The sequence below is a fragment of the Hydra vulgaris genome, chromosome 02, assembly GCF_038396675.1.
Source record: "Hydra vulgaris chromosome 02, alternate assembly HydraT2T_AEP".
Lineage (NCBI taxonomy): Eukaryota > Metazoa > Cnidaria > Hydrozoa > Anthoathecata > Hydridae > Hydra > Hydra vulgaris.
The window spans coordinates 44,100,001-44,115,883 of NC_088921.1; the positions used below are offsets into that span (position 1 = coordinate 44,100,001).

General features: G+C 29.1%; 1 protein-coding gene across 1 annotated transcript in view; it reads right to left on the reverse strand.

Annotated features, from left to right (window-relative positions):
* The window catches only part of LOC136076084 (uncharacterized), a 67,575-nt gene that overhangs the window by 22,250 nt on the left and 29,442 nt on the right, over positions 1 to 15,883 (reverse strand). The window contains exon 3 of the mRNA XM_065789547.1: positions 1 to 1,690. This exon is cut by the window's left edge and continues 144 nt beyond it. Coding sequence (XP_065645619.1) covers positions 1 to 1,690 — 1,690 coding nt within the window. The remainder of the gene's footprint in view (positions 1,691 to 15,883) is intronic.

Consider the following 15,883-nt stretch of genomic DNA (forward strand, 5'->3'; position numbering starts at 1 on the left):
GGTTCACTGGATTTTGTAAAACTTTCCGAGAGTGTCGGAACCAACGGTGTTGAGATTAAACTACTTTCACTTGATAAAAAGTCACTTGGAGAAACTAAAATTGTACTATAGGTTTGAATAGAGGAAAACGGCATTACCGATGTCTTGCTATATGTATCTGTCTCAGTTCCATGAACTGAAGATACACTAGTCTGCGTTATGCTTGAGACTTGTTTGCTTATTGTATTGGTTAATGATGATTGTGTTTCTGGTTCACTAGATTTTGTAAAACTTTCCGAGAGTGTCGGAACCAACGGTGTTGAGATTAAACTACTTTCACTTGATAAAAAGTCACTTGGAGAAACTAAAATTGTACTATAGGTTTGAATAGAGGAAAACGGCATTACCGATGTCTTGCTATATGTATCTGTCTCAGTTCCATGAACTGAAGATACACTAGTCTGCGTTATGCTTGAGACTTGTTTGCTTATTGTATTGGTTAATGATGATTGTGTTTCTGGTTCACTGGATTTTGTAAAACTTTCCGAGAGTGTCGGAACCAACGGTGTTGAGATTAAACTACTTTCACTTGATAAAAAGTCACTTGGAGAAACTAAAATTGTACTATAGGTTTGAATAGAGGAAAACGGCATTACCGATGTCTTGCTATATGTATCTGTCTCAGTTGCATGAACTGAAGATACACTAGTCTGCGTTATGCTTGAGACTTGTTTGCTTATTGTATTGGTTAATGATGATTGTGTTTCTGGTTCACTAGATTTTGTAAAACTTTCCGAGAGTGTCGGAACCAACGGTGTTGAGATTAAACTACTTTCACTTGATAAAAAGTCACTTGGAGAAACTAAAATTGTACTATAGGTTTGAATAGAGGAAAACGGCATTACCGATGTCTTGCTATATGTATCTGTCTCAGTTCCATGAACTGAAGATACACTAGTCTGCGTTATGCTTGAGACTTGTTTGCTTATTGTATTGGTTAATGATGATTGTGTTTCTGGTTCACTAGATTTTGTAAAACTTTCCGAGAGTGTCGGAACCAACGGTGTTGAGATTAAACTACTTTCACTTGATAAAAAGTCACTTGGAGAAACTAAAATTGTACTATAGGTTTGAATAGAGGAAAACGGCATTACCGATGTCTTGCTATTTGTATCTGTCTCAGTTGCATGAACTGAAGATACACTAGTCTGCGTTATGCTTGAGACTTGTTTGCTTATTGTATTGGTTAATGATGATTGTGTTTCTGGTTCACTAGATTTTGTAAAACTTTCCGAGAGTGTTGGAACCAACGGTGTTGAGATTAAACTACTTTCACTTGATAAAAAGTCACTTGGAGAAACTAAATTTGTACTATAGGTTTGAATAGAGGAAAACGGCATTACCGATGTCTTGCTATATGTATCTGTCTCAGTTGTATGAACTGAAGATACACTAGTCTGCGTTATGCTTGAGACTTGTTTGCTTATTGTATTGGTTAATGATGATTGTGTTTCTGGTTCACTAGATTTTGTAAAACTTTCCGAGAGTGTCGGAACCAACGATGTTGAAATTAAACTACTTTTATTTGATAAAAAGTCACTTGAAGAAACTAAAATTGTACTATAGGTTTGAATAGAGGAAAACGGCATTACCGATGTCTCGCTATTTTTATCTGCTTCAATTTGTTGAGCCAACGATGATGTAATGTAAACTAAAAATGTTTTTAAATATGAGGACGTAAAAAAGTGATTATTTATTGAATAATGTTCACCAGCATAATTGGATTATATTCCAATAGTATAATATTAGCATAATTGCTAATATTATATTATTGGAACATTTATTTGTAAACTTTATGTTAATATAATCTTTAGTTAGTTTAAAATCAGAATTTAAAAAAACTTACCCTAGGACAATAAATATGCGAGAAAAAACCTTTTATTTTTTTAAAGTTTACTAATCGTTATTTGGAAATGTTTAAAATTTGAAAGTTTAAAAGTTAAAGGGTATTAATGAATTTTTTTGAAAAGACTTATTTTACTTTTTAACGGTATCTTTAGCTATAAGTTTAGTATTACTAAAATTGTAGCTTAAGATACCGTTAAAAAAGATATCTTTAGTTATATTTTATATTGGCGAAACGTTGTATTTTAAGTTGATTCAACGTTGTTTTTTACGTTTGCACAATGTTATGTTCAACTTTTATTGGAATTAAATTTAATCGTTTTTATAATTAAGTATATATATATATATATATATATATATATATATATATATATATATATATATATATATATATATATATATATATATATATATATGATGGTATTGTGGTTTGTCCTCTTCCGGCTTTTTTCTGTAAAGAGGCCACAAACCAAGGCTTGTGAAAACGAGTTTAGTTTACTAAAGAGCATCTTAATCCGCTTTGCAGACCAAGAGTAAGTGATCTTAAGACGCACGAAGGATATTAGAGTGAAAGCTAGAGGAAGTCGGGTTTGAAAGATAGAATAGAGAAAGCGGACAGATATTGCACTAGATGTTAGAATTCGCAATTAGGTTAATATCAATTAAAATTGATATAAACCTAGTTTACGTATAAAGTATTGAACAAATTTGCGTCTATACCCATCAGCAATAATGATTACGTAACGTAATCAAGCGAAATCTTGCTATTTGTATTATCCTATTATGTTTCGCTATTTGTATTATCCTATTTGTGTATCCTATTGTGTATCTCGTTATTGTGGTTTATGCTCCTCAGGCTAATTGCCATTTAGAGGATTATAATACAGTGGATCAACAAAACGTTGATCCAATATATATAATTGAACAAAAATCCATACACATTGGGTTAGCGTTGGGTTATAAACATTGGATCAACGTGAATCCATATACTTTGGATCAATGTGGGTTATACACGTTTGGTAAACGTTGATCCCTATACATTGGATCAACGTTGGATTAAGATCGGAAAAACAACCATCTTTCTCGATGTTTTTACATATGTTGGACCAATGTGATTTTGCTAACTGTTTTTAATCTCGTCGTTATTGAGGTTTTTAATAATATAAATACGATAAAACTAACATTGGTTCAACGTTTTTTGCATCGTAACTTGCATCGTAAAAACGTAATTTGCATCTTTAAAAACGGCCGACGTTCGCGATGTATTTACATACGTTGATCCAACGTAAGTGTGCTAGCTTGGTAATTATGATAGTAGTTTTGGTAGTAGGACCATTTTTCCTGAAAAAAGGAGCGTGAAATATTTTGATTTCAATGTCAAGTGATAATAAAAATTTTTAAGTTTTAGGTTTAGTAAAATTAACTGCCACATCATACTCCAACAATCCTTAAAGAAATTTGCAAGCATTAAAAACTATTTAGTCTAATTTAAATGGATTCGAAAAACAAAATGTTTCGTTTTACTTTTAGTTATTAAATTTTAAATTACTTTCAGTTATTAACTGCTGCTTAAGCAAAAAATACTTTAACTTGGGTATTCTAGACCGTATCACTGGGTTGAGTCTTTCATTCTGATTCTGTTTTTCATAAAGTAAAAGCCTTAAGTAAGCATCTAAGATTAATTATGTAATACATTTATAATTTTTAATTTAAGTATAACTTCAATAGAAAAAATTTAGTCCTGGTTTATAGTTATTGGTACCAATAGCTTCATCATAATTGTATTTGCACCAACTCTCTTTTCCTCTCGGACAATGCAGGAAATGGCACTTATTTTGCTTGTGGGTGTAACATGAAATAAACTTGCTAAGGTTAAAGATCGTTTAATGTTTTCACATTTTTGTCTGATAGAAATTCCTATGTAGTTTTTCAATTGAATATCGCCTTCGTTTAACAAAACTTGTTTTTTTAGCAATTGCCAACAACAAGAGCGTTTTTAAAAATGTCCAATACAATCTAGTTTAATTCCATCAAAACATTACTGTTGCGTACTAGTTATAGTTTTTTTAAATCCCACCAATTGGAGACCGTTGAAACTGAAATAAGAATCATGTAAGACCCCAGAAAATTGTGTTTTACTCCAGTAATATTTTGGTAACTAGGTCGAAGATCAAAATATAATGAAAAGTGACTACGTCCTGAACCTCTAATGGCTGTCTTAGACAAGACACTTACCATAATTGGATCCTAACAGCTTTATTACTGGCCGAAAAGCAGTTAGAAACCAAAAGTAGAACAAATACAACATTTAACCTTTAGACCGAAAAGCAATTCCGAGAATCTCAGAGTTCCTTAAGATATATATTAAGCTAAAAAGCAGTTAATTATCTTTATTGAGCAAGTTTTTACTCTATCAGATGATCTTTCAATGTGTAGACTTTTTCTGCCAATGATTAGTGATTTGAATTGTTGCATTATTTTTGTTACTTTCTTAATAATTTTGTTATTTTCTTGATAAGGCTTCAACATCTGAAGACTTTCAACTTGTAAATGCTGCAGTAACCTTATTTTTTAAACTCCAGTATCTACAATTTCTTTAGGCGACTTTCTATCTCTGAATTCTTTGTTTATGCTGTGATTAATTTTTGTGTTAATTTTTGTACAATAATGTTGTAGCTTTATATACATAACTTTTTTAGCATTTTCATCAACGTGGTAATGCAATGTAAATCAGCTTGACCTTGATTAAATGCTCTCATGGCATGTACCAATCTTTATTAATTTTTTATTTTGCTACATTTTTTAATGAGTAGTAAAAAAAAATTTAAAAAAAAAAAAAAAATGGAATATAAGTTTGATGCAAATCCTTTGTGAAACTTTTTGATCGTATTTTTATTCTCAACAATTTTTAAATTTCATTTTCATTCTTCCTTCTCTATACTACTAGCTAGTATACTAACCCAGCTAGCACACTTACATTGGGCCAACTTATGTAAAACCATCGCGAACGTCGGCTGTTTTATTTGATGCAAATCCAACTTTGATTCAATTTCATGTTTTTAGTAATAATATAGATAAAAAGCTTAATACCGACGCAACAAAAAACAGCTTGCACAGATACATTGGGACAACGTATGTAAAACCATCACAAAACTTGATTCTACCCAACGTAGATCCAATGTAAAGTACCCAACGTTGATTCAATATATATGGCTTAAGATTGACCCATAATATAACCCAACATAGATTCAATATATATTATTCAACGTTGATAAAATATATACAACCCAACATTGGGTTGTATATACTTTATCAACGTGTTTTGTGTTTTTTTTACTTTTATTTATTTGTTTTGGATAGAAGTTTGTTATAAAAAACAGCAAGTTTTCTCTAAAATTAGAAAAAGTAAAACATTGTTTTTATAAATATTTTTATATTAAATGTTGAAAAAAAACAAACACAAAAAAACTAACAGTTGTATTTGTGTTTTGTATTTTGCTTTGTATTTTATTGGCGATTAGTTTTTCAACCATGTTTTATTCAAGTGTTACAATTAAAGTGGAAGAGTTACGAAAGTGTGTAGTTGAAATTTTTTAAAGTGTAGTTGAAATTTTTTAAAGTTTAGTTAACATTTTTTAAAGTGTAGTATTTGGACCAGCTGTGGCGCAGTGGTAGCGCACTTGCCTCAAAAACAAAGGATCCGTGGTTCTAACCCACTTCTGGGCAAGATTTGTGACATCGATTAGGAAGGACGCGTGAACTTCAAATTAAATACTCATCCACGGTGCTTTGTGATAAAACAGTAAAGACTTCTTGGGACACGTAAAAAAAAATTAAAAAAAAAAAATCCCGAAATCGTTTGGATTATTCGAGATTTTTTTGGATTAGTCAGTAATTTAAAATATATATCTAAGAAAGCTAAAAAGCTCAGTGAGAAAATAGCAGCAAAAATTGGAAGAAGCAAAATTAAAGAATATTACTTACCACAGAGACGGTAGGTGGATAGCGGTTATCAAGCCAATCAATGATGCTTATAACCTTTTGATGAAGCTGGTTGAAATCAAAAAATGCGGGAAACCCATTGTTTTTAGCGAACGGAAGAACAAGGTATTTTAATGACAGTTAAATGCTATCCCACAGTCACTGATTCTAAACTTTTCAAAAAACTTGCTCCTTACACTGTTTTTTTTTTTTTTACTCAAACATCACAAAGACAAACACCAGTGACAGCACCAATAGGAAAGGTAAAAAAACTCTATTTATTCATCAAATAAAAATATTTCTCTTATTAATTTAGAACATCAACTTGTCTTGAGTTTACCGGAGAATGTGTTAAAGAAAATTCAAAATAAACAAAATGAAAACGAAAACGCTATTGGCGAAGCGAGACGCTTCGAGAAAGATAAACTTAAAAGCTCACATCTAATTGAAAATCTAATATAGTCGAGGATCCGTTAATTGAATATAAATCAAAAAAGACAAAGAGAAAGGAGAAGAAAAAAGTCATTTTAATTGGGAAAAACGAGGTTGAAGAAGGCAAAATATCGAGCGACGACATTATTGATAACAACGACGAGGACGATGTGGCTATGGAACAAGCGAAAGATCGAAAAAGAACTCATTCGGAGAAACCCGTTAAACAAAAATAAAAAGTTTGAGAAGGGCAAAATGGAATTCCAAAACATAAATGGCAAAAATAATCTATTAAATCTTGATGGTATGCATCAATTTATTATTATGTTACTTATTTTACACGAGTTTATTACGCAATATTCTTTGTTTGGGCACGAAATTTTCAGTTTTTGTTTAACGGAAAAAAACTTACAAAACACGACATAATAAATATATTTAATTACGTTTCATGAATAAAATACGTATAATTAACTAAGTAACTAAAATATTAATTATAATAAGTATATTGATAAGTTTCAGTTGTAAACTTTTATAAATAAACCTAGACATTCATAAAATACACTTAAAATGTCATTCAATGAACAAAAGTTAAGTAATGAACTTAACTTGAACTAGACTTCGGACTGTTGTAATTGTAATAAAAACAATAAGAGAAACAATAACTATTGTTATTGTATTAACTTTTTTAGAAACGATAACAATACTTGTGATTAGCAATTATTTTAATACTATAATACAATAACAATAAATATTGTATTGCAATTCATCTTCATAATACAATAACAATATCTGGAAAAAAAAATTATTGTAATGACCCACTACAATAACAATAAATAATGAATTGTAATTCATCTTTATAATGTAATAACAATTTATTGTTATTTATTGCAATAAAAAAAATACTGTAATGTCAAAATTTAATAAATGTTTGAACAGTCCAGTCTCCGAGATATGTGACCTTGAAATAGGGTACAACTAGTATACAACTATTGATTCTATTTCTATTTTATTTACTAATATCACTTGTCCTCGTTGCAAACTTTATATATCTCTTTAAAAGTGAGTTTAATTGGACTTGTATTTCTTTTACTGCTGGGGATAGACTTGATCAATTAGTACTATTTCTTCCACTTAGTTATTTGCTTTTACATTAGGCACCTACCCAATTGCTTCGAAACTTACTCAACTAACACTTACTTACTTACATAACTTAGCTTTTTATTTCCCTGTATGTGTTTCATAAAGTAACTGGACTTTATATATATGTATGTGTTTATATATATATGTGTATGTATATATATATATATATATATATATATACATACACATATATATATATATATATATATATACATATATATATATATACATATATATATATATATATATATTTATATACATATATATATATATATTATATATATATATATATATATATATATATATATATATATAAATATATATATATATATATATATATATATATATATATATATATATATATATATATATATATATATACTTCTTTGGCTTTCCTGGCTTCACTTTACTTCTCAAAGTAAATAAAATTTATATATATGACTGCTAAAAACGAGCGTCACGAGCACCTTTGAATTTTCTAGTGCCCAAATAATAGTAAATGCACGGAAAAAGAATCTAAATACTTTAAAATTCAATAGCTATTGGACTTTGAAATAGTAACACAATACACCACAATAGTTATTGGAATTGTTTTTCATCCCAGCAATACAAAAGTTATTGTAATTGTTTTACATCACAGCAATACAATACAATAGTTTTAGAACTTCAATGTATTGTTAAAAAAAATTACAATACAATAGTTATTGTAACTGTTTTTAATCACATCAGTACAATAACAATAAATAATGTTTTAATTACATCTCTGGCATTACAATACAATATTGTATTACAACAGTCCCAACCTTAACTTTAACAACATTAACCCATTTTGGAGTAAAAAAATAAAATTTTAAAGATAAAATATTTTTTGTACTGTTCTCAACTAGACTTAGGTTCATCGATAAATTTTAAGTATAGTATTATCTCTTAGCGTTCAAAAATTGTGCCCATATAAAGTTTAAATCCCCTCAATTTGAGGGAGTCACAAATTTTGTATCATAATTTTTTAACGCTGAGAGATAATATGATGAAACTTAAAATTTATCGACGAGTATAAGTCTAGTTGAGAATAGTACAAAAAATATTTTATCAGCTTGTCGCCCCTTACGTTTGGGGTTGGGCGAAGTGGGGCCTTTTTCGTTTCATAAGTGCAAACTGGCAAAAGTGCAAAGCGTTGTAAAAACTGGAATAAGTGCGAACTAGCATATGTGCCAATCGGCATAAGTGTATCGATTTCAATACCATAACTAATATACCATAAATACCATAAGTAAACTGATATCGTTTGCCGATGGAACATTTTTTCTTTTTACTTCATTGACCCGATGAAGTAAAGATGTCGATCTAATATTGATATAAAAGATGTCGGCAAGACATCAAGCCAACGACCATGTGTTATCTGGATGTGGTATCAACGTTGATCCATGTATATTGAATCAATATTGATTTTTTATACATTGAGTCAATTTTAATCCATATATATTAAATCAACGTTGTGTTATTTAGATTAGATCTACGTTGGGTTTAGATTTTAAAAACAATCAAGTTTTGCGATGGTTTTACATACGTTGACCCAATGTATGTGTGCTAGCTGGTTTGATAAGAACATATAGACTTCTGGGAGCACATTAATAACGAAACAAAAAAAAACATTGGTATGCTGCTAAAACTTTTATTATCTAAAACTTTTGCTGAATCCAAGCAAATGTTCTAGTTTATATTTCAGTACCAATTTTATAAACAAGTAACTCATAATTATAAGTTATCTGCAAACAGTATTTCCTACTCAATAAGTATGCTATAGTATTAACACAAGTTGTATGAATTATTAACAAAGCAGTATGAAGTCTAGATTAAACACTAGCTTCATGTTTTCACAAAATTTTTAGAAATAAAACTGTTTACTAAAGTAAACAGTTTTATTTCTAAAAATTCGCTCACTTTTTTGTTAGTCTCTCTAGCTGTCATCACGGCTTATCCGTAATATCTTATAAATCTGCCCAACAAATATATTTCTTTTCCTTCTTTTTAGATTCACCCTCTACATGAAACATACCTTCTGTAATCTAATAAACTATTCAAAGATTTAGAATTTTCATGTTTGTTCTCTATGATATGCAAGTACAGCCTTTTAATCCTAATTTGATCTAACAAAGTTTGTAAATTTTTCTATGATTAAGGAAGATTTTCCAGTGTTCATCGAAAAGTTATTTAACTTTTCACTTAAAAATTTGACTTTTTTAGCTGTATCAGTTTTAAAACAACTAGAGGTATCTGCTTACTATAAATGCGTGTTTAGAAAACATCTCTGGCATCACACTGAAGTAGCCTGCTTCTGGAGGCTTGGGTACATATATCGGCTATCTTTTAGACTGCTGCCGCAAAGAAGTGCCGCCACATTGACTATAGGGTTTGGCATAAAGCAGCAATATTTTTTTCATTATTCTTCTTTTTTTTCTTTTTTTTTTAAAGACTTTTGATGGTTCCTTAAAAGTTATCATTGTATTATCATATATTTATTGATTCTTAGACTTTGATAGTTCTTGAAGAGTTAACTTATAGTGTTTGATTTATTGGTTCTAAATTTTTGATCCTAAAAAGAAAGCCGTAGTACCTATATACACTCACATTTTTTAATATTTGCTAGCAAATAAATTTAATGCAAACTGATCTATCGAAAATTGCTTGGTCTTGACATGACATGCATCACACACTTATTGTGCAGATAGAAAAAACGTTACATGTTAAAGACAAACTTGTTTAGTAAAATATTGATTAAGTTACTTATGGAATTTTACAATTGATAAAAAAAGTTATTATATACATAATTAAATTCTTGTTAAAATGTTTTAGACAATATTTATAATACAAGATCCATAAGTGATTTCCTTCTCTTTATGATTTTCACTATTAAAGTCAGTTGTGCGTTGACTTGACAACGAGGAATACCTTTTAAAATCATACACAACTCATCTGTAGAAACGAAATGAGTAACGTATGAGTAAACAGGTTGCCTTTGCAATTAAAACAAAATAAAAAATGTTCAAAATCAAGTGTGAGTGGACCACTCACTCCAGCTCAGCTCATAAGTACGCTACTGCCACCAATGAAACAAATATATTTATAAACGATGATGAAAAATTCAAAGAAGGAAAAAGAAAATGCTGTTTACAGAATTTAGATTACCTTAAGTCAAGTAGGAACTCAAATTGATATTAATGAGGAATACGGAATGTTGTTCATTCCAAAATAATAGAAAATGAACATGAATTAAACATCCGTGCGGAAGTGTCTAAAAAAATCAATGGTAAGCATGTAGTTGTTCTTTCTTCCAAAGAAATCAATTGACACACACATTTCTTCCAAAGAAATTAATTGACACGCACATTTCTTCCAAAGAAATCAATTGACACACACATTTCTTCCAAAGAAATTAATTGGCACACACATTTCTTCCAAAAAAACCAATTGACACACAATTTAATAAGGTTAACTTTAAGTTAACCGAAAAAAACCGAAAAAAGAACCGAAAAAGAAAGTGTTATTAAATAAAGTGTAAAGAAAGTATTATTAAGTATTATTGTGTAAAGAAAGTATTATTAAATATTTTTAGAAACATTAAAACCTATTCGACTGTTTTTCTTGTAGCTTCAATACTTCAAGAAATTGCTCATCATTCATTATATCTAATACCAACTATTAGATAGATAGCTCAAAATGCATTCTAATATCTAAACACAAAAATTCCTAGTTCATTGTTTTCGCATTTGAATAAAGGAAATCTGCGAGCAGGTAATCATGCGCAAACTCTAGTTCAGATGGTTACTTTTAACTTATTTTTTCATTCACAAAAAGTGAAATTTTAATTTTTTTTTATTTTTTTTTATTTTAGGTGCCCATAGAAGTTCTTACGGTCATATCCAAGGTTAATAGGTTTGAACCAAATGATTTGAACCAATGGCGTAAACCATGGTTTAATTAAACCAATCAAAAAAATATCAACTTAAACCAAACTAATTTTTTTTTGAAAATATTAAAACCAAATGGAGTTGCTCTACATAAGCTGCAAAGAGATCCAACAGAAATAAGTGACACTGTTGAAATTTTTAAAGAGCTAATAAATATGTTATTATTTTTATCAACTGAAAAAAATATATATTGGAAACTAGATATCTTCGACTGTCAGCGATGCTCATTTCCTTGCAAATTCGCTATATCCTAGATATTTTGGATTTAATCTTTCTGAAAATGAAAACGAAACTACAATGATCTTTAGAGATTAAGAATTTAAGAACTTGTTACCTATAATATTTAAGGTAAAAGCTAAATTTGCTCTATTTGATAAAAGCTCTTTGTATAATGAATCTGTTTTAAAAAATGTATTACCAATAGAATGGTGGAAATCTCTAAAATCTTTGGACTGCAATATCATCATGGATATTGAAGGTTTGTTAAACGCTTCTATTGATTTGAAATAACTTTTTTGACTTTTGGACTTATTCAATCGTAGTTAAGAAACAAGATGGTAGAAAAAGCGGCAAAGCTTGTTTTTATATACAGAACATTAAATAATGATATACTGGTTGATGAATTACAGCGGTAATGTTAATAGAAAATATAGTTTGCTCAATTAAAATGACTGGCTTTTCTTTAATTGAAAAAGTTGATTAAACATGGCTTTTTTAAATAAAAAGAAGTTAAAAGAAACCATGGTTTTTGGTTTTTTCCAAAATGGTCTCATCACAGAGCACCGCGGATGAGCATTTGAAAGGAAGTTAACACCTTTTCCCTTACCGATGAAATAAAACTTGCCCAGAGGTGGCGTTGAATCACGGAGCTATGTTGAATCACGGATCTATGTTGAATCACGGATCTATGTTGAATCACGGATCTATGTTGAATCACGGATCTATGTTGAATCACGGATCTATGTTGAATCACGGATCTGTGTTGAATCACGGATCTATGTTGAATCACGGATCTATGTTGAATCACGGATCTATGTTGAATCACGGATCTATGTTGAATCACGGATCCGTGATTATAAGAGGATCCGTGATTATAAGAAGATCCGTGATTATAAGAAGATCCGTGATTATAAGAAGATTCTGTGGCAAGCACGCTAACTACTGCGCAACGGCTGCTCAATACAATTTCAACAAACTGGAGCAATTTTAATTACTTACCATACCTTCGTTAGTGTCAAATTCGGCAAATTAAAACTAATACAAATTTATTTGCATTTGAGTTTTTTTTTAATTCTAAATTTAAGATTCAAAAAATTTTTTTTTAAATTAAAACGAAAATTTAAGATTCAAAAATTGGTCAAAAAGCAACATTAATCGCATAAAAACACTACCCATGACTGGAAACAATCAAAACGCAACATTAATCGCATAAAAACACTACCCATGACTGGAAACAATCAAAAAGCAACATTAATCGCATAAAAACTCTATCCATGACTGGAAACAGTTCTTGGAAAAAAATACCAAGAAAAAAAAAACGCAAACAAAAAAGCAAACAATATACTATATGGTATAGAGAATTTTATAGTACCGACAAACAATGATATATTATATAACTAGATGTCTAACTTCGATCCGAAAAGTGAAACCATTTTTTGCTCTTTTTACAAATGGCGGATTAAATTTGTAAACAAAATATTTTTAACTTTTCTTTTCTTAAATGAAGCAAATATATTTTAAATTTAAATACTATTTATGTAAAAGTGTTAAGCGGAAATTAGAATACTTTTAAAATAATAATTTATGGTTCCATAATTTATTTTCGATTTAAAAGGGATTAAAGTTTTGAATAGAAAAGTAAAACGACAGACGCTTTTGAATCATTTTTATGAATTAAAAAACTTTATAATAAATATAGACTCATAAAAAAACTTTCATAAGTATTTTATAATTATTAAAACTTGTTTTTGAATTATTTTTAATTTATTGGGAGCTTTTGACTTGCATTTTTAACTTTATATGGTCGAAGGTTATAAACATATAAAAGCGGCTTCACTTTTTACCCATTGAAATCCCGCAAGTTAGACATCTAGTTTATATAATATATCATTGCCGACAAATGAATCGTGCCTAGCATTAAGTAAATTTGTAAGCGCAGATATTTGCCGATAAATTGTGCGCATACATTCGCATAATTATGCACATAATTTTTTTTCAATTTTAAGTCATTAAAAACTGTTATATTATTTTGACTAAACAGACAGACACAAAAACGAATTTTAATTCTAGTTTTCATGAAACTTCTAATTAATGTGCTTTTGAAACAAAAAAATCATCAGTTCTGATAGTGGAATTAAAAGTTAATAACTTTCAATTCCACTATTAAATCTTTTTAACTCAAGCACTTTTATAATTAATAATTTTAACATATTAATTATAAAAGTGCTTTAATTAAAGAGATAAGTAAGTAAAACAATGAAAATTTGAAAAATTTATAGGTTGATTAGACATTTTTCCTCAAACAGAAAGACAATGGAAAACTTTACAATAAAAAGATATTTGCAAAATCTCAATTCAGTAAAGAGAACTGGAACTTGCATTGCCTGCCAAAAGACAGTTCAATGGGCGTCGCAGCACATAAACGAACATCATGTCCAAACGCTAGTGAAGATGAGAAACAATCGTTTGCAAAAAAAAAGCCGAATCATCAATCAACTTTAACAACGGTAACATAATCTCAGCTAAAAAAACCGAAGTAGTCGAAGAAATACACTCAAGAATCAAAAAAAGAAATCGATATTAAATTAGCAAATTTCTTTTTCCAAACTGGAATATCTCTTCGTCTTTCTAAATCTGAAGCTTTTAAGGATTTGATCAAAGCACTTAATCCATTGTATGCATCATCAATAAAGTGCGCGAAAAGCGCTGTCAGGTTTGCTTCTTGATAAAAAGTACGCAGAATGTTCCACTAAATTGGAAGAAACTCTCGAAACATCTGGAAATTCAACGCTTGTCAGTGATAGTTGGACAAACATTGGTGGCAATCATATAGTGATTTTTGTATCAAGGCACCAAATACAAAACCGTTTTTCTATACTTCAATCAACACACCGATGGCATAATTCAAAACACTGCAGCTGTTGCTGATTCCATCGTTCTCAGCGAGCTTGAGTGCGATGAAATTATAAATAAACGAATGTAATACAAAAGTAAATTAAATTGTTAAGTTTTGTGATATAGAAACTCGTTTAAAAATAATGAAAATAATTTGAAATATTTTCTAATAAAATTAATAATTGAAAATCAAATGAAAAATTTGATTCGAAAAACAAGATTTGCTTCCGTATTTGGTCGTCAATTTTTTTAATAAAAAAAATATTTTTATTATTTATCCTTACATCATTTTTTGAAAATTATTTTAAATAAAAAATTATATTGACAGTGTACCATGAGCTATATTTATTTCAATTGTTAAATTCATGTGGACTAAAAAAAAAATCAATAAAAACAAGACTGTTTAAATAAGATGACATCAAAAAAGTATTTTAAGATTTATTTGAAAGAGAATGTATTGAACATATGTATAAAGCCACTGTATATATCCCTTGGCTCAGTGTGCAGTTTATGCATTGTATATAGTTCTTTCACGCAGAAAAAATAGAAATTGTGAAATTTCTATTTAACTTAACCTAAATTTCAATTTCATTTCATGTTATAAAATTCTAAAAATCTAACAAAATATCTTACAAAAAAAAGAAAAAAAAACCTTCTATTTTGTCTTAAATTTTTTGCTTAAAATTATGCAAATAATCTTTCTTTTTTTTGCCGTTTGATAATTTGCCTGTTTAAAGGTTTGCTGTTTGATAAATTGATAATAAATACATATTACATAAATAAATTTAGGCCGGAGTAAGAAGATTTCATAAACTGCCTTATCACCGAGCCCCGTTTACATATTTTCGGTGTAAGTATAAAGCAAATATATTCATAATCCGTTTTAAAATACATATGAATTTGGCAAAATGCTTAAAATGTCTTTACTTTAGTATATCTCTACTTACTATAGTATATCTCTACTGATTTAAAAAAAAAGTAATATAAACGTACATATATATTAATGCATACACATTTTCTATATTAATGTTTAATAAGATTTATTCATTTAATGACAATAACAACGTTTTTTTTTTTATTTTGAATTAAATTTAGAATAATAAATATTTGGAGCCTGTTGTAATAAATTCTTATTGTAATAAATGTCTTATAGATTCTTTAGATTTTAAATTTCTCCAAGGAGTAGTACTCTATACGATTATCAAAAATTTTATTAAAATCTTTTATTGAGGGTAGCATGTACCCCCAATGTTCGTGTGCCTAGGTAAAATGTACCCAGTGCCCCCTTCCCTCTAGGCGGCCCTATCAGCTGATGATACAGATACTGGAATTGAACAAAACAGTTTAATTGCCAGAAAAATGTT